The sequence below is a fragment of the Triticum urartu genome, chromosome 5 (genome assembly GCF_003073215.2).
Source record: "Triticum urartu cultivar G1812 chromosome 5, Tu2.1, whole genome shotgun sequence".
Taxonomy (NCBI): domain Eukaryota; kingdom Viridiplantae; phylum Streptophyta; class Magnoliopsida; order Poales; family Poaceae; genus Triticum; species Triticum urartu.
The window spans coordinates 583,752,241-583,777,765 of NC_053026.1; the positions used below are offsets into that span (position 1 = coordinate 583,752,241).

General features: G+C 41.4%; 1 protein-coding gene across 1 annotated transcript in view; it reads right to left on the reverse strand.

Moving 5' to 3' along the window:
• Positions 1-1,774: 1,774 nt before the first annotated feature.
• Positions 1,775-25,525, reverse strand: part of LOC125507465 (disease resistance protein Pik-2-like) — a 40,314-nt gene continuing 16,563 nt past the window's right edge. The window contains exons 6-7 of the mRNA XM_048672038.1: positions 3,078-3,205; positions 1,775-1,988 (exon numbers count right to left, since the gene is read on the reverse strand). Coding sequence (XP_048527995.1) covers positions 1,775-1,988; positions 3,078-3,205 — 342 coding nt within the window. The remainder of the gene's footprint in view (positions 1,989-3,077; positions 3,206-25,525) is intronic.

The following is a 25,525-nucleotide window of genomic DNA, read 5'->3' on the forward strand; positions in this document are numbered from 1 at the left end:
TGTCTATCATTTTCAACAGGGTCCTTTGGAATTTTTCGGTAACCAAATAGGTGCATATCAATTACACTACAACACTATCCTAAATGCTTCAATGTAACCATCAATTAATAATACCATCCCGATGCCACCGCATACCCAACAACTGTTGGTGGGATTCCAACCATACAACACAACAGTGGTAGAAGCAGTCCACTCTTTCAAGTTTATGTTTTTTTAAACTTCATTGAAACTGAACTTTGCTACTTTGTGCACATGGTCATCCGACAGACCACATGTCCACCTATTTACAGCAGCAGAACTCTACTCAGCCAACACCTATCCTAAATGCTACAATGTAGCCATCAACTGGTCTGAGCTTCCCGATGCAACCACAAACCCAAGCACCACACAACACTCCAGTGGTACAACATTCCACCCTTTCGAGTTTTCCAGTTTTAAAACTTCACTGAAACTGATAGTTGCTACTTTGTGCACAGGGTCATCCGACAAACCACATGTCCACCTATATACAACAACATAACTCTCCTCAACCAACACCTATCCTAAATGCTACAATGCAACCATCAACTGGTCCAAGATTTCCGATGCAACCACAAACCCAAGCAACACACAATACTCCAGTGGTATAACATTCCACCCTTTCGAGTTTTACAACTTTTTAAACTTCATTTAAACTGAAAGTTCCTACGTTGTGCACAGGGTCATCCGACAAACCACAAGTACACCTGTTTACAACAGCAGAACTCTACTCTGAATCCCTGCCTGATAGAAGCCATTGGAGCCTCTAACTATAGTTTGATGACAGGAGAAAATCAAGGCTTCCTTCTTCAACCGAAGGCGACATCTTTTGTAAATGCTACAATGCAGCCATCAGTTGGTCACACCATCCTGATGCCACCACAGACCCAAGACCCACACTATACTCTAGTGGTATAACATTCCATACTTCCAAGTTTTCCAATTTCTCAACTTCAATGGAACTGAAATTGCTACCTTTCTGCCCAGGGTCATCCGACAAATCACATGTCTACCTATTTACAGTAGCAACACTCGGCGCAGAATCCCTCAGTGCAAAGGACCATTGGAACCTCTACCTCTAGTATGACGATTGGACAAAACCAAGCCTTCCTCAATCAACCGAAGCCAACATAATCTATTTTGTTGTCGCGAGTTTTATCTCATGTGTGTTTTGACTTCAAAGTTGCAAATAATTTTCCACAAGCATCGTACGCATATGAGCCTCTAAGCTAGCCTTCTCTCATTTTAAGTTACGATGACCGGGATCCCAATGATCCATTTCAATTATGCATAATATATGTACACTGAACCATCTATCTGAATGTCATGCTTAGAGGCATAGAGCGAGCAGAGAATAGATTGACAATTAGTCCGAATTTAGCATGCAAGGAATCTTAATTTAACTGAATGAAAGCAGAGTACTGGAATTGCTATTAGCTCTCCCTTCTTTGAATTTAACATGCATCTTAACTGAATGAAAGCAAAGTAATGGAATTGCTAGTAGCTCTCCTTATCTGAATTTAATACGCATGAGATGGGACTGGCACAAGAAGAAAAGGAAATTACCTATGTTAAGCGGAGGTAATACTGCATGTATGACTTGCAGTCCCTTTCTTCTTCCTCTCTGAGTACCAAATTGATGGCACTAATGCTGATTCTCGACGTCCTTCCCCTCCATACTCGGCCTCTCCTCCACAATCCCGGGCACCCGCCAAGGACACGCCAACCTCTTGCATGGCCGTCCCACTTGCTCCCGCTAGGCTCCGCATCTTAGACCAGTGAGGACGACGCCGCGGAGGATCCCGTCCCCACCGAACTGCTGTGCGACTAGGTCGAGCAGGCGGACCACAGCGGCAGCCAGCCGAGCCGGGGATGCTGATTCAGCAGGCGGACCACGACGGCGGCCAGCAAAGCCGGGATGCTGATTCAGCAGGCGCATGCGGGCGGCGGTTAGCCGGGACGCGGCTTGCCTGCGGATTCAGCAGGCACACACGTGCGATGGCTAGCTGGGAGCCGGGATGGGGTGAGATGCGTGAGTGCGCATGCCCGACTCGAAGTTGCACGGCAACGCGACTAGATTCAGTCGATGGGCAGGAAGTGCTTGGAGGCTCGAGGAGCAGGAGCAGCAGAGGACATGGAAAGCTTTAGCTGAGCTTGAGTTCCAACCAAGGAGAGGGATGTGGATAAGGGATGTATCCATACAGACGGCAATCAGTATTAGGATCTGTATTCTATTTTTTTGAGGGAAAATCCGCAGCGGGAGGGGACTCACACACAGCCGTGCGATGGCTGCGTCGCACCGATGGTCGCACGCCAAGGCCGCAGGCAAGCCGCGTCCCATCATTAACTAATGCTATGTTTGTCAATCTCTAATAAAATTTTCTACTTATACTTTTCCTTATGTGGTGTCGTCACCTACCATAGGATTAGTATATGATCTTCTTGATTTATTTCCTTTCTTTTTATTTATATCCTTCCTTTTTATTGCAACAAGAAAGTAAAGAAAGCAAAAACTCAAACTAAGCTTTATTATATATCTTGCACACGATTACAAGGATAGATCACTAATCAAACTCTTGAGAAGAAAGGACTGAACTAAACTTTTATTCGTCTAAGCAAAAGATCAAACTATGATAAGTAAAGGCAAAAAAGATAGTGGGGGTGATACAATACCGGGGCACCTCCCCCCAAGCTTGGTGAAAGCCAAGGGGAGTGCCCATACCCGATACTCAATTTTTCTTTGGCGATGAAGAAGAAGGTGGTGGTGGTGATGAAGATATCTTGTCCTCGGGTTTCCATGGCAGAGGCTCACCATTATAAGAGGAGGAGTGAGTCTCACGGGTCCTGCAATTGGCAGCCATACTCATACCTCTAAACCTTGCCTCATATTCAAAGACTTGGTTTTGAAGATCGTAGATCTGGCTTTGGAGGAAGTTGATTTGCTCGTTGAGGGTGAATACGATGTCCTTCATAGACTTGCCATCCACCTTGAGATCACGGGTGTAGTCCGCGATCATGAGGTGATTGCATTGAGTTCACGTTCCACCATCCCCTTGCACCAAAAGACCTCCTTCTCCATAGCCTCAAGTATGGCCTCCACGGTTCCTGTCCCCTTGGGACCTTGCACATCGCGGATGTGAAGCATCCCCTCATGCATCTGGATAGCCTGAGGGTGTTGCATCACCTCCTGCAGATATGGGTTGATGATGTTCTCGAAGAACTTGTCCTTGGAGGAGCGTGGAGCAGCCATGGTAGGTTGGATCTGTCAGAAAAGAGCAAGGAAAAGAAAACAGAAGATTTCTCCGTGAAACGGTGGTCAATAAGTTCGAGGGGTATATAAAGATTTTTTTTATCTTGGGAAACAAGCAAATTGTAGAAAAACGGAGTCCGGAAGGTGTCCCAGGTGGGCACAAGACACGCTGGGGTGCCCAGCGTGTCTTGTGCTCACCAGGGTACGCTTCCTGAAAATTTCTTATTTTCCTAATATTCTAAATATTCCAAAATTGAAAAAAATGTTTTTGTGGATTTTTCGGAGTCCGTTTACTTATCGTATCACGTACCTCCTTATTTTCACGATTCTGGAGTGTTCCGGAAGGACTCTTTTATGTGCTCTTCCGGTGTCAAAGTTTGGATAATATTACTTTCAACATTAATGGGCGTACCTGAGACATAATGTTTTGTTCGTTGCCCATTGACAACCTTTGGGTTAGTACCTTCGGCATTATTTATTTTGATAGCTCCAAACTGATAAACCTCCTCGATGACATAGGGGCCTTCCCATTTTGGGAGGAGTTTTCCTGCAAAGAATCTGAAACGAGAGTTGTACAAAAGAACATGTTCTCCGACTCTGAACTCACGCTTTTGAATTCTTTTATCATGCCATCTTTTAACCTTTTCTTTGAATAATTTGGCATTTTCATAAGCTTGGGTTCTCCATTCATCTAATGAGCTAATATTAACCTTTTTTCACCGGCAAGTTTGAAATGATAATTGGGTTCTTTGATTGCCCAATATGCTTTATATTCTAACTCAAGAGGTAGATGACAAGCTTTCCCATAAACCATTTTATAAGGAGACATACCCATAGGATTTTATATGATGTTCTATAAGCCCAAAGTGCATCACCTAACTTCTTAGACCAGTTCTTCCTGGACCTATTGTCAGTCTTTTGCAAAATTAATTTTATTTCTCTATTACTAAGTTTAACTTGACCACTAGACTGAGGATGATAAGGTGATGCAATTCTATGGTTAACATCATACTTGGCAAGCATTTTTTATCTTTTAGCATAATGAGTAACATTCAGTTTCTTATCAACTGTTTGTCTTAGAGCAGCACCAACAACATAATCACTAGCACCACACATAATTTCAAAAGGCAAGTTCTAATCAGGTGATTGAACAATAGGTGCAGAAATTAAGGCTTTCTTGAGTGTTTCAAAGGCTTCTAAATAATCATTATCAAAAACAGAAGGAATATCCTTTTGCAAAATATTCATAAGAGGTCTAGAAATTTTAGAGAAGTCTTTGATAAATCTCCTATAGAAACTAGTATGACCTAGGAAACTACGAATACCTTTGATATCTTTAGGACATGGCATTTCCTCAATTGCATTAACCTTAGCTTTTTCCACTTCAATACCTCTTTCAGAAATTTTATGACCCAAGACAATGTCTTCATTAACCATAAAGTGGAACTTCTCCCAATTCAAGACAAGATTTGTTTGTTCACATCTCTGCAAAACTCGATCAAGATTGCTTAAACAATCATCAAAAGACTTCCCATAAATAGAGAAGTCATCCATGAAAACCTCAACAATATTTTCACAAAAGTCAGAGAATATAGCAATCATACATCTTTGAAAGGTAGCAGGTGCATTGTATAAACCGAAAGGCATACGTCTGTAAGCATAAGTTCCAAAGGGACAAGTAAAAGTGGTATTTTCTTGATCAGGTTGAGAAACAAGTATTTGTGAAAAACCAGAATATCCATCAAGGAAGCAAAAATGTGTGTGCTTAAATAATCTTTCTAGCATTTGATCAATAGAAGGCAGAGGGTAATGATCTTTTCTAGTTGCTTTGTTTAATTTTCTAAAATCAATTACCATTCGATAGCCCGTAACAATTCTTTGTAGAATAAGTCCATTCTTATCATTAGGAACAATAGTAATACCTCCTTTATTAGGAACACAATGAACAGGACTTACCCATATACTATCAGCTATGGGATAGATTATACCTACTTCCGAAAGTTTTAATATTTCCGTTCTTACCACTTCTTTCATCTTCGGATTTAACTGACGTTGGTGACAACAACAGGTTTAGCATTAGGTTCCATATTAATTTTGTGCTAACATAGAGTGGGAGTAATGCCCTTTAAATCATCAAGAGTATATCCAATAGCAGCTCGATGCTTCCTTAGAACTTTCAATAATCTTTCTTCTTCATGTTCTGAAAGGTTAGCACTAATAATAACAGGATATATCTTCTTTTCATCAAGATAAGCATATTTCAAAGTGTCTGGCAATTGTTTCAATTCAAACACAGGATCACCTTTAGGTGGAGGAGGACCTCCTAGGGTTTCAATAGGAAAATTGTGTTTAAGCAGAGGAAGTTCTTCAAAGAAAATCTTATCTATTTCATTTCTTTCATGCATATGCAAATCATTTTCATGATCTAGCAAATATATTGTTTTAGTGGATTAGTAAGAGGCACAACAATAGAAGCAAGACCAATTATTTCATCCTTACTAGGAAAATCTTTTTCATGAAGCTTTCTACTAAACTTGGAAAAATTAAACTCATGAGACTCTCCAAAACTAGCACCGATAGTTTGTTTCTCAGAGTCTATTCTAGCATTAATGGTGTTCAAGAAAGGTCTACCAAAGATAATGGAAAAAAGTCATCTTCTGTTGAACCAAGAACAAGAAAATCAGTAGGGTATTTTATTTTCCCACACAAGACTTCAACATCTCTAACAACCCCAATTGGTGATATAGTGTCTCTATTAGCAACTTTAATAGTAACACCTATGTCTTCTATCTCCGCGGGTGCTATGCCATTCATAATTTCTTGATATAAGGAATAAGGAATAGCACTCATGCTAGCACCTATGTCACATATACCATGATAACAGTGATATCCTATTTTAACTGAGACAACGGGCATGCCAACAACAGATCTACGTTTATCCTTTTTATCAGGTTTGGCAATTCTAGCAGCTTCTTCGCAGAAGTAAATAACATTCCCATCTACATTTTCTTCCAAGAGATCCTTAACCATAGTAATACTAGGTTCTACCTTAATTTGTTCATCAGGTTTAGGTGTTCTAATATAGCTCTTGTTAACCACAGTTGAAACTTTAGGATGTTCCTTTATCCTAACAGGCAAAGGTGGTTTCTCAATATAAGCAGAATGAACAACTGGATCAACATTATAAAGTAGAGTTTCTTCTTTAGCAGGTACCGGTTATTTAATTTCTTCTTTAATAGGTGGGTGATATTTAAACCACTTATCTTTAGGGAGATCAACATGAGTAGAAAATGATTCATAAAAGGAGGCTACTATCTCAGAGTCAAGTCCATATTTAGTGCTAAATTTTAGAAAAGCATCGGTATTCATAAAATATTTAACACAATCATACTTAAGTTTAATACCTGACTCTTTACCTTCATAGAGTTCCCAATCTTCAGAGTTGCGTTTAATTCTTTCCAAAAGATCCCACCGGAATTCAATAGTCTTCTTCATAAAAGAACCAACACAAGAAGTATCAATCATGGTTTGATCATTATGAGAAAGCCGAGCATAAAAATTCTGGATAATAATTTCTCTTGATAGCTCATGATTGGGGCATGAATATAACATTGACTTAAGCCTCCCCCAAGCTAGAGTGATACTTTCTCCTTCACGTGGCCAAAAATTATATATATAATTCCGATCATGATGAACTAGATGCATAGGATAATTTTTTGGTGGAACTCCAATTTCAATCGATTCCAATTCCAAGATCCAATATCGTCGCATAGCCTATACCATGCCAATGCTTTTCCCTTCAAAGATAAAGGGAAAACCTTCTTCATAACTTCATCTCTTGGTAAACCTCCAAGCTTGAACAATCGAAAAATTTGTTCTACATATATCAAGTGCATATCAGGATGTTCGGTTCCGTCTCCTGCATAAGGATTAGCAAGCAGTTGTTCTATCATACCCGAAGGAATTTCATATTCAATATTTTCAGTAGGTGCAGTAGGTTGAGGGGTAGCTAATTGTGGTTCTGGTCGAGGTGAAGATACCCCGAACAGACCCCTCAAAGGATTGTTTTCCATAGTAACAAGTGACAATAAATTTCAGCACACTATATAAATGTTTCCTTACCAAATTCCACTTACCAAAGGCGCTTCACTCCCCAGCAACGGCGCTAGAAAATAGCCTTGATGACCCACAAGTATAGGGGATTAATTGTAGCTCTTTTCGATAAGTAAGAGTGTCGAACCCAACGAGGAGCATAAGGAAATGACAAGTGGTTTTCAGCAAGGAAATGCCTGCAAGTGCTGAAATTGTAAGTAGCAGAGTAGTTTGATAGCAAGATAATTTTTAACGAGAAAGTAACGATAATAGTAGCAAAAGTGCAGCAATGTAGTGATACGTCTCCGTCGTATCTACTTTTCCAAACACTTTTGCCCTTGTTTTGGACTCTAACTTGTATGATTTGAATGGAACTAACCCGGACTGACGCTATTTTCAGCAGAATTGCCATGATGTTGTTTTATGTGCAGAAAACAAATATTCTCGGAATGACCTGAAACTCCACCGAACATCTTAGAAAAAACAATAAAAAATCCTTGCCAAAGATGAAGACGAGGGGGCCCGCACCCTTCTCACGAGGGTGGGGGGCGCGCCCCCCTAGGGCGCGCCCTACCTCGTGGGCCCCCTGTTGCGTCTCTGACTCCAACTCCAACTCTATATATTGAGTTTCGATGAGAAAAAAATCAGAGAGAAGAAATCATAATGTTTTACGATACGGAGCCACCGCCAAGCCCTAAAACCTCTCGGGAGGGCTGATCTGGAGTCCGTTCAGGGCTCCGGAGAGGGGGATTCGTCGCTGTCGTCATCATCAACCATCCTCCATCACCAATTTCATGATGCTCACCGCCGTGCGTGAGTAATTCCATCATAGGCTTGCTGGACGGTGATGGGTTGGATGAGATTTATCATGTAATCGAGTTAGTTTTGTTAGTGTTTGATCCCTAGTATCTATTATGTTCTGAGATTGATGTTGCTATGACTTTGCTATGCTTAATGCTTGTCACTAGGGCCCGAGTGCCATGATTTCAGATCTGAACCTATTATGTTTTCATGAATATATGTGATTTCTTGATCCTATCTTGCAAGTCTATAGTCACCTACTATGTGTTATGATCCGGCAACCCCGAAGTGACAATAATCAGGGCCACTCCCGGTTATGACCATAGTTTGAGGAGTTCATGTATTCACTATGTGCTAATGCTTTGTTCCGGTTCTCTATTAAAAGGATGCGTTAATATCCCTTAGTTTCCTATAGGACCCCGCTGCCACGGGAGGGTAGGACAAAAGATGTCATGCAAGTTCTTTTCCATAAGAACGTATGACTATATACGGAATACATGCCTACATTACATTGATGAATTAGAGCTAGTTCTGTGTCACCCTATGTTATGACTGTTACATGATGAACCGCATCCGGCATAATTATCCATCACTGATCCGGTGCCTACGAGTTTTCCATATACTGGTTTACGCTTATTTACTTTCCCGCTGCTACTGTTACAATCACTACAAAATACCAAAAACTTCTACTTTTGCTGTCTTTACTTTTGTTGCCGCTACCCCCACTATCATATTACTTTGCTACTAAACACTTTGCTGCAGATACTAAGGTTCCAGGTGTGGTTGAATTGACAACTCAGCTGCTAATACTTGAGAATATTCTTTGGCTCCCCTTATGTCGAATCAACAAATTTGGGTTGAATACTCTACCCTCGAAAGCTGTTGCGATCCCCTATACTTGTGGGTTATCAAGACTAATTTCTGGCGCCGTTTCCAGGGAGCATAGCTCTATTCTTTGAGTCACTTGGGATTTATATCTGCTGGACACTATGAAGAACTTGATAGATCCAAAAACCAAGATTTATCCCTCAACTACGAGCGGAGGTAAGGAACTGCCATCTAGATCTGCACTTGATTCACCTTCTATTACGAGTAAGTTTGCGACACCTACACCTGCTTCTGCTATTCGTTCTGATATGTCGCATGTTATTGATGATGCCACTTCTGGTATGCATGATACTTATGATGAAACTTCTTCTATGCCTGATACTATCGTGCCCCTTAGTGAATTTCTTGATGAACAAATTGCTAGGGCTAGAGAAAGAGAAATTATTGAATATGAATACGATGATGATAGTGATGATGAAAACATGCCTGTTATTCCCGAGGGTTATCTTTTTGATACGGAATCTTCTGCCGCTATTTTTGCTTGCAAAGATAGATATGAGCTTAAGAGGTTATTAATTAAATGGAACAAAGAATCACTTAGAGATAAAATGAGGCCCGGCCCTGCTTTTGCTACTTCACCTATATGTGTTCCTGATAAGGATTATGAATTCTTTGTTGATCCTGATATAATTACTTTGGTTGAATCTGATCCGTTTTATGGCTATGAATCTAAAACTGTTGTGGCACATCTTACTAAGTTAAATGATATAGCTGCCCTGTTCACTAATGATGAAAGATCGCGTTACTTTTATATACTCAAAATATTTCCGTTCTCATTAAAGGGTGATGCTAAGATATGGTTTAATTCTCTTGATCCTGGTTGTGTGCGTAGTCCCCAGGATATGATTTATTACTTCTCTGCTAAATATTTCTCTGCTCATAAGAAACAAGCTACTTTGAGGGAAATATACAACTTCGTGCAAATTAAAGAGAGTCTCCCACAAGCTTGGGGGAGGCTTCTCAAGTTACTTAATGCTTTGCCTGATCATCCTCTTAAGAAACCTGAAATACTTGATATCTTTTATAATGGACTAACCGATGCTTCCAGAGATTACCTGGATAGTTGTGCTGGTTCTATTTTTAGGGAAAGAACACCGGATGAAGCTGAGATTCTATTGAATAATATGTTGACAAATAAAAATAATTGGGCACCTCCCGAGCCAGCTCCTGAGCTAGCTCCTGCTCCAATTACTGAGCCTATTCTTAAACCAACTCCGAGGAAGAGAGGTGTTCTATTTCTCAGTCCCGAAGATATGCAAGAGGCAAAGAAATCTATGAAAGAAAAAGGTATTAAAGCTGAAGACGTTAAGAATTTACCTCCTATTGAAGAAATACATGGTCTTAATTCACCGTCTGTTGAAGAAACATATGATCTTAATTCTTTATTTACTGAAGAACCTCCTGATCCCGATATCCCGACACAGGTAGTAAAGGTAAATTCTCCGTATATATATTTGATGAAGGTGATATCCCTCACTATAAGCCTGCTAGGCAATGCTTTGATGAGTTTGATAATTTTATTGTCAAACAAGAAAATTTCAATGCTTATTTTGGTAGACAATTGAAATATGATTCCGATATGCTTAAATACTTGGGTGATTATATGGCTAATATTAAAGGTGAACTTAAACTTGTTAGCAAACATGCTTCTATGGTTACCACTCAAGTAGAACAAGTACTTAAGGCTCAAAAAGAGGTGCTTGATGAAATGAGTAGTAAGAAAAATGATTAAGCTGTTAGAGTGGTTACTAGAACTGGTAGAATGACTCAGGAACCTTTGTATCATGAAGGCCACCCTAAGAGAATCGAGCAAGATTCTCAAAGAAATAATATTGATGTTCCTAGTTCTTCTAAAAATAAGAAGAAAAATGATAGAACTGTGCAAACTTCTAGTGAACCTATTGCTGAACCACCTGATAATCCAAATGATATATCTATGTCTGATGCTGAAACAAAATCTGGTAATGAACATGAACCTAGTAAATATATTAATGATGATGCTCAACCTAGTAATGACAATGATGTAGAAATTGAACCTGCTGTTGATCTTGATAACCCACAATGAAAGAATCAATGTTATGATAAAAGATACTTTGTTGCTAGGAAACATGGTAAAGAAAGGGAACCTTGGGTTGACAAACCCTTGCCTTTCCCTACGAAACCATCCAAAAAAAAGATGATGAGGATTTTGAGCGCTTTGCTGAAATGATTAGGCCTATCTTTTTGCGTATGAGATTAACTGATGTGCTCAAAACAAATCCTTATGCAAAATATATGAAGGATATCATTACTAATAAAAGAAAGATACCGGAAGCTGAAATTTCCACCATGCTTGCTAATTATACTTTTAAGGGTGGAATATCAAAGAAACTTGGAGACCCCGGAGTACCTACTATACCATGCTCCATTAAAAGAAATTATATTAAAACTGCTTTATGTGATCTTGGAGCTGGTGTTAGTGTTATGCCTCTCTCTTTATATCGTAGACTTGACTTGAATAAGTTGACACCTACTGAAATATCTTTGCAAATGGCTGATAAATCAACTGCTATACCTGTCGATATTTGTGAGGATGTGCCTGTTGTGGTTGCAAATGTTACTATTTTAACGGACTTTGTTATTCTTGATATTCCCGAGGATGATAGTATGTCTATTATTCTTGGAAGACCTTTTCTTAATACTGCAGGGGGTGTTATTGATTGCAACAAAGGCAATGTCACTTTTCATGTTAATGGTAATGAGCATACGGTACACTTTCTGAGGAAACAACCTCAAGTTCATAGTATCAACTCTATTGGAAAAATTCCATCCATTATATTTGGAGGTTTTGAATTTCCTCTACCAACTGTCAAGAAGAAATATGATATACTTATTATAGGGGATGTGCATATCCCCGTTGAGGTAACTTAGTGTTATTCGAAATTTCTCCGGTTTCATGATTATCGGAACGAGTTTGTTAACAAGACTTGATCAACCTTGTTAGTGGATTCTTTTTGATGAGCATGAGATGGATGAAACTAGAAGCACAACCTTCTATACCCAACTTTTACTTTCTGTTAATTAGTAGAAATAAAGTAAAAATAGTATTTTTCTGTCTGTTTCCTGACTTATCCGTGCAATATAAAAATATCCCGAAAATAAAAGTCCTCAGAATGCCATGCCAATTTAATATGATTTTTCGGGAATATTTGAGGATTTACTATGCAAAAATTACCGCGGGAGGAGCTGCCACCTAGCCACGAGGGTGGTGGGCGCCCCCCTATAGGGCGCGCCCCCTGCCTCGTGGGCCCACGGTGGCCCTCCTCCGCTTATCCCAGCACCCATCTTCTTCCTCTATCTCACACAAACCCGAAAAACCAACTCAAGCACGAGTTCCAGCCACTTTTGCTGTGATTTTCGATCTCCTTGCTCAAAGCACCTCTCGCAAAACTGCTTGGGGAGATTGTTCCTTGGTATGTGACTCCTCCATTGGTCCAATTAGTTTTTGTTCTAGTGCTTTATTCTTTGCAAATTTGTGCTGCATAGGTGACCATGTTCTTGAGCTTGCATGTCAAATTTATATGGTTCCAAGTAGTTCTAATGCTTGATTTAGGCTCTAGGCACTTGTAGGAGTAGTTGCTATCAATATTATTGAGTTTGGTTTACTTTTATTTTGAAATTACTAAAAAATTTAGAATTTTTCAGAATATAATGAGGAGATTTTTAAGGGGCTCATCGAGCCAAAGCTCGAAGGAAAAGGCACCGAAGCCTAAGTATAATTTACCGCGCACCGCGAAGATTCGGGCGTGTGAATGGCCTTCTGAAGATTCCTTGAGAGCAGCCGGTATCTATGAAGATTTTCATGAATTGGCTCACAATGCAGGCCTCGCCGCTTTCCTCCACGACCAATGCGATCAGTATCTCTTACTCACAAATACTTTTGTGCAAAACTTTCATTTTCATTCTAGGAACTCACTACCTACGGTAGAGTTTCATTTATATGATGAGCATAAGGAGATGTCACTTTATGATTTCTTTCGGATTTGTTTAGTCCCTTTTGAGGGCAAGACAGAAGAACCACATCATGATGATGTGGCTGGGTTTATTGATAATATCACTGTAGGAGAAACCAGGAAGGTTTCCGATGCACGAATCACTAGCATACATTTTCCTATTTTGTGTTACTTTGCATTATTTGCTAGTCGTTGTTTAATTGGACACGGAAATTCTGGAAACCTGAGTATCCCTGATTTAATTATTCTGCTCCAAGGTTTATACAGTGATAACACTTTTAGTTTGGGCTGTATTATTGCTAGACGGTTAAATATGAACCGTACTAAGGGCCCCATCTTTGGAGGCATCTATGCCACACGCCTAGCCGCACATTTTAACATACCTATTAGGCATGCTGAGAAGGAAGAAAAGGTGCTGCCCCGTGTTTATCTAGATCATAAAAGTTTGGTGGCACTTGATTTTATTGTTAAAAATAGGGCAAGGGAGCTTAAATATCAATTGTTCTTTAATAAACATCATCCTGAGACTATTACCTTGCCTGCTCCTTCTTTGTTTGATTTGACTGTAGGCACGTACCTTGTTCCTTTGACGGCTATTCACGCCTACCGAAACCCTACACCAGTCGAGGAGCCAGAACCGGAACCACAATTTGATCCTTCACGGCATTCCGGAGATGATTGCCAACCAGTGGCAATCGGAGCCTTCTTCTTCCTCATCACAGTACGACCCCAACAACTATTATTATGGATATCCGCCAGGCCAACCGTGGCCATAGACCAACTTAGGCCAATAGCCTAAGCTTGGGGGAGTACGTATTTCTCACCGACATTACATTTATGTTCACACACACTCATTGCTAGATGTCGGTGCTCATACTTTTTCACTGTAATATCCATGATAGTTTATTTTCTTTTTCCTACTTTCTTCTTGTGTGTTTGTTAAACCTTAAGAAAAAAAATTAGTAGTAGTTTATTTTTCTGCTGTAGTAGTAATAATTAAAAAGAAAACCCAAAAATATTTCCCGTTCTTCTTTTGCTTGTTGGGAGCTTTCCTGTGTAAATAGTTTTATTTCTTTTCTTTTCTTTGGGGGTCAGTAGGAGAAGACCATAATTAAATTGTTGAAGTGGCTCTTATATGCATTATTGTTGAATTAACCAAGAGCCCATATTGCCTTGTCTTCTCCTGTTTATTGAATGCTCGCAGATTCCAGCTTAGTCCAATGCACGTGCACTCTTATTATTATTCACACCGTTCGGTCGTGCAAGTGAAAGGCAATTATGATGATATATGATGGACTAACTGAGATGAGAAAAGCCGGTATGAACTCGACCTCTTTTGTTTTTGTAAATATGATGAGTCCCTCGTTCTTGATTCAGCTTATTATGAATAAACATGTTTGCAATGACAATTAGAGATCATAGTTGCTTGTGCCATGCTTGATTAGCTATGAGTTATAATGATTCACCTTGTATGCCAACATGCTATTGAGATGATTATGATGTGGTATGATGGGGTGGTATCCTCTTTTGAATGATTTAAGTGACTTGACTTTGCACATGTTCACGCATGTAGTTGAAACAAAATCAACATAGCCTTCACGATATTTATGTTCATGGTGGACTATATCCTACTCATGCTTGCATCCAATGTTTATTAATTTTAATGCATGTACATGGCTGTTGTCGCTCTCTAGTTGGTCGCTTCCCACTCTTTTGCTAGCCTTCACTTGTACTAAGCGGGAATACTGCTTGTGCATCCAATCCCTTAAACCCCAAAGTTATTCCAGATGAGTCCACTATACCTTCCTATATGCGGTATCTACCTGCCGTTCCAAGTAAATTTGTGTGTGCCAAACTCTAAACCTTCAAATAAACATTTGGTTTTGTATGCTCGAATAGCTCATGTATCAACAAAGGTTGTCCTTATCTTCCGTGTTAGGCGGGTTATTCTCAAGAGGAGTGGACTCCGCTTCTCACTCACGAGAAAATGGCTGGTCACCGGGATGCCCAGTCCCATGCTTTATGCAAACTAAATCAAAATTAATTGCAAACAAAACTCCCCCTGGGACCTGATGTATGTTGGAGGCACTCGTTGTTTCGAGCAAGCCATGGATTGATGCTTGTTGGTGGAGGGGGAGTATAAACTTTACCATTCTATTTGGGAACCGCCTATAATGTGTTTAGCATGGAAGATATCGCCATCTCTTAGTTGTTACGTTGACAATGAAAGTATACCGCTCAAAATACAATTTATCTCTATTGCAAAACCGAGCTCTGGCACCTCTACAAATCCCTGCTTCCCTCTGTGAAGGGCCTATCCATTTACTTTTATGTTGAGTCATCACCCTCTTATTAAAAAGCACTAGCTGGAGAGCAAAGCTGTCATTTGCATTCATTACTGTTAATTTATATTGGGTATGACCATGACTGGATCTCTTTTACCATGAATTACAATGTCTAGTCAGTCCTTGATCTTTAAAGGTGCTCTGCATTTATGTTTTGCGGTCTCAGAAAGGGCTAGCGAGATACCATCTTGTTATATCAAATTATGATTGTTTTGAGAAAGTGTTGTCATCCGAGATTTATTATTATGACTTGCTAGTTGATTATGCTATTGATATGAGTAATTGTGATACCTGAGAATTATTGCAAATGTGGTTAGTTATGATCTATGCTGAAAACTTGAATGCTGACTTGACATAGTTACAACAACAAGAGCAAACAGAGTTTGTAAAAGTTTTTCTTTCTTTCTTTCAGTTTGTCAACTGAATTGCTTGAGGACAAGCAAGGGTTTAAGCTTGGGGGAGTTGATACGTCTCCATGGTATCTACTTTTCCAAACACTTTTGCCCTTGTTTTGGACTCTAACTTGTATGATTTGAATGGAACTAACCCGGACTGACGCTGTTTTCAGCAGAATTGCCATGATGTTGTTTTATGTGCAGAAAACAAATATTCTCGGAATGACCTGAAACTGAAGGAAATATGCCCTAGAGGCAATAATAAAGTTATTATTTATTTTCTTATATCATGATAAATGTTTATTATTCATGCTAGAATTGTATTAACCGGAAACATAATACACGTGTGAATACATAGACAAACAGAGTGTCACTAGTATGGCTCTACTTGACTAGCTCGTTAATCAAAGATGGTTATGTTTCCTAACCATGAACAAGGAGTTGTTATTTGATTAACGAGATCACATCATTAGGTGAATGATCTGATTGACATGACCCATTCCATTAGCTTAGCACCCGATCGTTTAGTATGTTGCTATTGCTTTCTTCATAACTTATACATGTTCCTATGACTATGAGATTATGCAACTCCCGTTTGCCGGAGGAACACTTTGTGTGCTACCAAACGTCACAACGTAAATGGGTGATTATAAAGGTGCTCTACAGGTGTCTCCAAAGGTACATGTTGGGTTGGCGTATTTCGAGATTAGGATTTGTCACTCCGATTGTCGGAGAGGTATCTCTGGGCCCTCTCGGTAATGCACATCACATAAGCCTTGCAAGCATTGCAACTAATGAGTTAGTCGCGAGATGATGTATTACGAAACGAGTAAAGAGACTTGTCGGTAACGAGATTGAACTAGGTATTAAGATACCGACGATCGAATCTCGGGCAAGTAACATACCGATGACAAAGGGAACAACGTATGTTGTTATGCGGTCTGACCGATAAAGATCTTCGTAGAATATGTAGGAGCCAATATGAGCATCCAGGTTCCGCTATTGGTTATTGACCGGAGACGTGTCTCGGTCATGTCTACATTGTTCTCGAACCCGTAGGGTCCGCACGCTTAAGGTTTCAATGAAAGTTATATTATGAGTTTATGAGTTTTGATGTACCGAAGTTAGTTCGGAGTGCCGGATGTGATCACGAACATGACGAGGAGTCTCGAAATGGTCGAGACATAAATATTGATATATTGGACGGCTATATTCGGACACCGGAAGTGTTCCGGGTGATTTCGGAGAAAACCGGAGAGCCGGAGGGTAACCGGAACCCCCCCGGGAGAAGTAATGGGCCATATGGGCCTTGGTGGAGAGAGAGAGGGGCTTCCAGAGGTAGGCCGCGCGCCTCCTCCCCCCGGTCCGAATTGGACTAGGAGAGGGGGGCGGCGCCCCCCTTTCCCTCTCCCTCCCCACTTCTTTCCCCCTCCTAGTAGGAGTCCTACTCCTACTAGGAGGAGGACTCCTCCTGGCGCGCCTATACGGGCCGGCCGGCCTCCTCCCCTTGCTCATTTATATACGGGGGCAGGGGGGCACCCCGAGAAAAATAAGTTGATCTTCGTGATCGTTCCTTAGCCGTGTGCGGTGCCCCCCTCCACCATATTCCACCTCGGTCATATTGTAGCGGTGCTTAGGCGAAGCCCTGCGATGGTAGAACATCAAGATCGTCACCACGCCGTCGTGCTGACAGAACTCCTCCCCGACGCTTTGCTGGATCGGAGCCCGGGGATCATCATCGAGCTGAACGTGTGCTAGAACTCGGAGGTGCCATAGTTTCGGTGCTTGATCGGTCAGGCCATGGAGACGTACGACTACATCAACCAAACGCTTCCGTTGTTTATCTACAAGGGTACGTAGATCACACTCTCCCCTCTCGTTGCTATGCATCACCATGATCTTGCGTGTGCGTAGGAATTTTTTTGAAATTACTACGTTCCCCAACAGTGGCATCTGAGCCTAGGTTTTATATGTTGATGTTATATGCACGAGTAGAACACAAGTGAGTTGTGGGTGATATAAGTCATACTGCTTACCAGCATGTCATACTTTGGTTCGGCGGTATTGTTGGACGAAGCGGCCCGGACCGACATTACGCGTACGCTTAGGCGAGACCGGTTCTCCCGACGTGCTTTGCACATAGGTGGCTTGCGGGTGACAGTTTCTCCAACTTTAGTTGAACCAAGTGTGGCTACGCCCGGTCCTTGCGAAGGTTAAAACAACACCAACTTGACAAACTATCGTTGTGGTTTTGATGCGTAGGTAAGATTGGTTCTTGCTTAAGCCCGTAGCAGCCACGTAAAACTTGCAACAACAAAGTAGAGGACGTCTAACTTGTTTTTGCAGGGCATGTTGTGATGTGATATGGTCAAGACATGATGCTAAATTTTATTCTATGAGATGATCATGTTTTGTAACCGAGTTATTGGCAACTGGCAGGAGCCATATGGTTGTCGCTTTATTGTATGCAATGCAATCGCGCTGTAATGCTTTACTTTATCACTAAGCGGTAGCGATAGTCGTGGAAGCATAAGATTGGCGTGACGACAACGACGCTACGATGGAGATCAAGGTGTCGCGCCAGTGACGATGGTGATCACGACGGTGCTTCGATGGAGATCACAAGCACAAGATGATGATGGCCATATCATATCACTTATATTGATTGCATGTGATGTTTATCTTTTATGCATCTTATCTTGCTTTGATTGACGGTAGCATTATAAGATGATCTCTCACTAATTATCAAGAAGTGTTCTCCCTGAGTATGCACCGTTGCGAAAGTTCTTCGTGCTGAGACACCACGTGATGATCGGGTGTGATAGGCTCTACGTTCAAATACAACGGGTGCAAAACAGTTGCACACGCGGAATACTCAGGTTATACTTGACGAGCCAAGCATATACAGATATGGCCTCGGAACACGGAGACCGAAAGGTCGAGCGTGAATCATATAGTAGATATGATCAACATAGTGATGTTCACCAATGAAACTACTCCATCTCACGTGATGATCGGACATGGTTTAGTTGATTTGGATCACGTAATCACTTAGAGGATTAGAGGGATGTCTATCTAAGTGGGAGTTCTTTAAGTAAATTAATTGAACCTAAATTTATCATGAAACTTAGTACATGATAGTATCTTGCTTGTTTATGCTTGATTGTAGATAGATGGCTCGTGCTGTTGTTCCGTTGAATTTTAATGCGTTCCTTGAGAAAGCAAAGTTGAAAGATGATGGTAGCAATTACACGGACTGGGTCCGTAACTTGAGGATTATCCTCATTGCTGCATAGAAGAATTACGTCTTGGAAGCACTGCTGGGTGCCAGGCCTGCTGCTGGAGCAACAGCGGATGTTATGAACGTCTGGCAGAGCAAAGCTGATGACTACTCGATAGTTCAGTGTGCCATGCTTTACGGCCTAGAATCGGGACTTCAACGATGTTTTGAACGTCATGGAGCATATGAGATGTTCCAGGAGTTGAAGTTAATATTTCAAGCAAATGCCCGAATTGAGAGATATGAAGTCTCCAATAAGTTCTATAGCTGCAAGATGGAGGAGAACAGTTTTGTCAGTGAGCATATACTCAAAATGTCTGGGTATAATAATCACTTGATTCAATTGGGAGTTAATCTTCTAGATGATTGCGTCATCGACAGAATTCTCCAATCACTGCCACCAAGCTACAAGAGCTTCGTGATGAACTATAATATGCAAGGGATGAATAAGACTATTCCCGAGCTCTTCGCAATGCTGAAAGCTGCGGAGGTAGAAATCAAGAAGGAGCATCAAGTGTTGATGATCAACAAGACCACTAGTTTCAAGAAAAAGGGCAAAGGGAAGAAGAAGGGGAACTTCAAAAAGAACGGCAAGCAAGTTGCTACTCAAGAGAAGAAACCCAAACCTGGACCTAATCCTGAAACTGAGTGCTTCTACTGCAAGCAGACTGGTCACTGGAAGCAGAACTGCCCCAAGTATTTGGCGGATAAGAAGGATGGCAAGGTGAACAAAGGTATATGTGATATACATGTTATTGATGTGTACCTTACTAATGCTCGCAGTAGCACCTGGGTATTTGACACTGGTTCTGTTGCTAATATTTGCAACTCGAAACAGGGACTATGGATTAAGCGAAGATTGGCTAAGGACGAGGTGACGATGCGCGTAGGAAACGGTTCCAAAGTCGATGTGATCGCAGTCGGCACGCTACCTCTACATCTACCTTCGGGATTAATATTAGACCTAAATAATTGTTATTTGGTGCCAGCGTTAAGCATGAACATTATATCTGGATCTTGTTTGATGCGAGACGGTTATTCATTTAAATCTGAGAATAATGGTTGTTCTATTTATAAGAGTAATATCTTTTATGGTCATGCACCTTAAAAGAGTGGTCTATTTTTATTGAATCTCGATAGTAGTGACACACATATTCATAGTGTTGAAGCCAAAAGATGCAGAGTTGATAATGATAGTGTAACTTATTTGTGAAACTGCCGTTTAGGTCATATCGATGTAAAGCGCATGAAGAAACTCCATACTGATGGACTTTTGGAACCACTTGATTATGAATCACTTGGTACTTGCGAACCGTGCCTCATGGGCAAGATGACTAAAACACCGTTCTCCGGTACTATGGAGAGAGCAACAGATTTATTGGAAATCATACATACAGATGTATGTGGTCCGATGAATATTGAGGCTCGTGGCGGATATCGTTATTTTCTCACCTTCACAGATGACTTAAGAAGATATGGGTATATCTACTTAATGAAACACAAGTCTGAAACATTTGAAAAGTTCAAAGAATTTCAGAGTGAAGTAGAAAATCATCGTAACAAGAAAATAAAATTCCTACGATCTAATCGTGGAGGAGAATATTTGAGTTACGAGTTTGGTGTACATTTGAAAAATTGTGGAATAGTTTCGCAACTCACGCCACCCGGAACACCACAGCGTAATGGTGTGTCCGAACGTTGTAATCGTACTTTACTAGATATGGTGCGATCTATGATGTCTCTTACTGATTTACCGCTATCGTTTTGGGGATTCGCTCTAGAGACGGCCGCATTCACGTTAAATAGGGCACCATCAAAATCCATTGAGACGACGCCTTATGAACTGTGGTTTGGCAAGAAACCAAAGTTGTCATTTCTGAAAGTTTGGGGCTGCGATGCTTATGTGAAAAAGCTTCAACCTGATAAGCTCTAACCCAAATCGGAGAAATGTGTCTTCATAGGATATCCAAAGGAAACTATTGGATACACCTTCTATCACAGATCCGAAGGCAAGACTTTTGTTGCTAAGTTCGGAAACTTTCTAGAGAAGGAGTTTGTCTCGAAAGAAGTGAGTGGGAGGAAAGTAGAACTTGACGAGGTAACTGTACCTGCTCCCTTATTGGAAAGTAGTGCATCACAGAAAACTGTTTTTGTGACACCTACGCCAGTTAGTGAGGAAGCTAATGATGATGATCATGAAACTTCAGAACAAGATACTACTGAACCTCGTAGATCAACCAGAGTGAGATCCGCGCCAGAGTGGTACGGTAATCCTGTTCTGGAAGTCATGCTACTAGATCATGATGAACCTACGAACTATGAAGAAGCGATGGTGAGCCCAGATTCCGCAAAATGGCTTGAAGCCATGAAATCTGAGATGGGATCCATGTATGAGAACAAAGTATGGACTTTGGTTGACTTGCCCGATGATCGGCAAGCAATTGAGAATAAATGGATCTTCAAGAAGAAGACTGACGCTGACGGTAATATTACTGTCTACAAAGCTCGACTTGTCGCAAAACGTTTTCGGCAAGTTCAAGGGATTGACTACGATGAGACCTTCTCACCCGTAGCGATGCTTAAGTCTGTCCGAATCATGTTAGCAATTGCCGCATTTTATGATTATGAAATTTGGCAGATGGATGTCAAAACTGCATTCTTGAATGGATTTCTGGAAGAAGAGTTGTATATGATGCAACCAGAAGGTTTTGTCCATCGAAAGGGAGCTAACAAAGTGTGCAAGCTCCAGCGATCCATTTATGGACTGGTGCAAGCCTCTCGGAGTTGGAATAAACGCTTTGATAGTGTGGTCAAAGCATTTGGTTTTACACAGACTTTTGGAGAAGCCTGTATTTACAAGAAAGTGAGTGGGAGCTTTGTAGCATTTCTGATATTATATGTGGATGACATATTACTAATTGGAAATGATATAGAATTTCTGGATAGCATAAAGGGATACTTGAATAAGAGTTTTTCAATGAAAGACCTCGGTGAAGCTGCTTACATATTAGGCATTAAGATCTATAGAGATAGATCAAGACGCTTAATTGGACTTTCACAAAGCACATACCTTGACAAAGTTTTGAAGAAGTTCAAAATGGATCAAGCAAAGAAAGGGTTCTTGCCTGTGTTACAAGGTGTGAAGTTGAGTAAGACTCAATGCCCGACCACTGCAGAAGATAGAGAGAATATGAAAGATGTTCCCTATGCTTCAGCCATAGGCTCTATCATGTATGCAATGCTATGTACCAGACCTGATGTGTGCCTTGCTATAAGTCTAGCAGGGAGGTACCAAAGTAATCCAGGAGTGGATCACTGGACAGCGGTCAAGAACATCCTGAAATACCTGAAAAGGACTAAGGATATGTTTCTCATATATGGAGGTAACAAAGAGCTCATCGTAAAAGGTTACATTGATGCAAGCTTTGACACTGATCCGGACGATTTTAAATCACAAACCGGATACGTGTTTACATTAAACGGTGGAGCTGTCAGTTGGTGCAGTTCTAAACAAAGCGTTGTAGCGGGATCTGCATGTGAAGCAGAGTACATAGCTGCTTCAGAAGCAGCAAATGAAGGAGTCTGGATGAAGGAGTTCATATCCGATCTAGGTGTCATACCTAGTGCATCGGGTCCAATGAAAATCTTTTATGACAATACTGGTGCAATTGCCTTGGCAAAGAAATCCAGATTTCACAAGAGAACCAAGCACATCAAAAGACGCTTCAATTCCATCCGGGATCTAGTCCAGGTGGCAAACATAGAGATTTGCAAGATACATACGGATCTGAATGTTGCAGACCCGTTGACTAAGCCTCTTCCACGAGAAAAACATGATCAGCACCAAGGCTCCATGGGTGTTAGAATCATTACTGTGTAATCTAGATTATTGACTCTAGTGCAAGTGGGAGACTGAAGGAAATATGCCCTAGAGGCAATAATAAAGTTATTATTTATTTTCTTATATCATGATAAATGTTTATTATTCATGCTAGAATTGTATTAACCGGAAACATAATACATGTGTGAATACATAGACAAACAGAGTGTCACTAGTATGCCTCTACTTGACTAGCTCGTTAATCAAAGATGGTTATGTTTCCTAACCATGAACAAGGAGTTGTTATTTGATTAACGAGATCACATCATTAGGTGAATGATCTGATTGACATGACCCATTCCATTAGCTTAGCACCCGATCGTTTAGTATGTTGCTATTGCTTTCTTCATAACTTATACATGTTCCTATGACTGTGAGATTATGCAACTCCCGTTTGCCAGAGGAACACTTTGTGTGCTACCAAACGTCACAACGTAAATGGGTGATTATAAAGGTGCTCTACAGGTGTCTACAAAGGTAAATGTTGGGTTGGCGTATTTCGAGATTAGGATTTGTCACTCCGATTGTCGGAGAGGTATCTCTGGGCCCTCTCGGTAATGCACATCACATAAGCCTTGCAAGCATTGCAACTAATGAGTTAGTTGCGAGATGATGTATTACGAAACGAGTAAAGAGACTTGCCGGTAACGAGATTGAACTAGGTATTAAGATACCGACGATCGAATCTCGGGCAAGTAACATACCGATGACAAAGGGAACAACGTATGTTGTTATGCGGTCTGACCGATAAAGATCTTCGTAGAATATGTAGCAAACAATATGAGCATCTAGGTTCCGCTATTGGTTATTGACCGGAGACGTGTCTCGGTCATGTCTACATTGTTCTCAAACCCGTAGGGTCCGCACGCTTAAGGTTTCGATGACAGTTATATTATGAGTTTATGAGTTTTGATGTACCGAAGTTAGTTCGGAGTCCCGGATGTGATCACGGACATGACGAGGAGTCTCGAAATGGTCGATACATAAAGATTGATATATTGGACGGCTATATTCGGACACCTGAAGTGTTTCGGGTGATTTCGGAGAAAACCGGAGAGCCGGAGGGTAACCGGAACCCCCCCGGGAGAAGTAATGGGCCATATGGGCCTTAGTGGAGAGAGAGGGGCTGCCAGAGGTAGGCCGCGTGCCTCCTCCCCCTTGGTCCGAATTGGACTAGGAGAGGGGGGCGGCGCCCCCCTTTCCCTCTCCCTCCCCACTTCTTTCCCCCTCCTAGTAGGAGTCCTACTCCTACTCCTACTAGGAGGAGGACTCCTCCTGGCGCGCCTATAGGGGCCGGCCGGCCTCCTCCCCTTGCTCCTTTATATACGGGGGCAAGGGGGCACCCCTAGAAAAATAAGTTGATCTTCGTGATCGTTCCTTAGCCGTGTGCGGTGCCCCCCTCCACCATATTCCACCTCGGTCATATTGTAGCAGTGCTTAGGCGAAGCCCTGCGACGGTAGAACATCAAGATCGTCACCATGCCGTCGTGCTGATGGAACTCCTCCCTGACGCTTTGCTGGATCGGAGCCCGGGGATCGTCATCGAGCTGAACGTGTGCTAGAACTCGGAGGTGCCATAGTTTCGGTGCTTGATCGGTCGGGCCGTGGAGACGTACGACTACATCAACCAAACGCTTCCGTTGTTGATCTACAAGGGTACGTAGATCACACTCTCCCCTCTCATTGCTATGCATCACCATGATCTTGCGTGTGCGTAGGATTTTTTTTGAAATTGCTACGTTCCCCAACAGAAACTCCACGGAACATCTTAGAAAAAACAATAAAAAATCCTCGCCAAAGATGAAGAACAGGGGGCCCGCACCCTTCTCACAAGGGTGGGCGTGCCCCCTACCTCGTGGGCCCCCTGTTGTGTCTCCGACTCCAACTCCAACTCTATATATTGAGTTTTGATGAGAGAAAAATCAGAGAGAAGAAATCATCACGTTTTACGATACGGAGCCACTGCCAAGCCCTAAAACCTCTCAGGAGGGCTGATCTGGAGTCCGTTCGGGGCTCCAGAGAGGGGAATTCGTCGCCGTCGTCATCATCAACCATCCTCCATCACCAATTTCATGATGATCACCGCCGTGCGTGAGTAATTCCATCGTAGCTTGCTGGACGGTGATGGGTTGGATGAGATTTATCATGTAATCGAGTTAGTTTTGTTAGTGTTTGATCCCTAGTATCTATTATGTTCTGAGATTGATGTTGCTATGACTTTGCTATGCTTAATGCTTGTCACTAGGGCCCGAGTGCCATGATTTCAGATCTGAACCTATTATGTTTTCATGAATATATGTGATTTCTTGATCCTATCTTGCAAGTCTATAGTCACCTACTATGTGTTATGATCCGGCAACCCCGAAGTGACAATAATCAGGGCCACTCCCGGTTATGACCATAGTTTGAGGAGTTCATGTATTCACTATGTGCTAATGCTTTGTTCCGGTTCTCTATTAAAAGGATGCGTTAATATCCCTTAGTTTCCTATAGGACCCCGCTGCCACGGGAGGGTAGGACAAAAGATGTCATGCAAGTTCTTTTCCATAAGAACGTATGACTATATACGGAATACATGCCTACA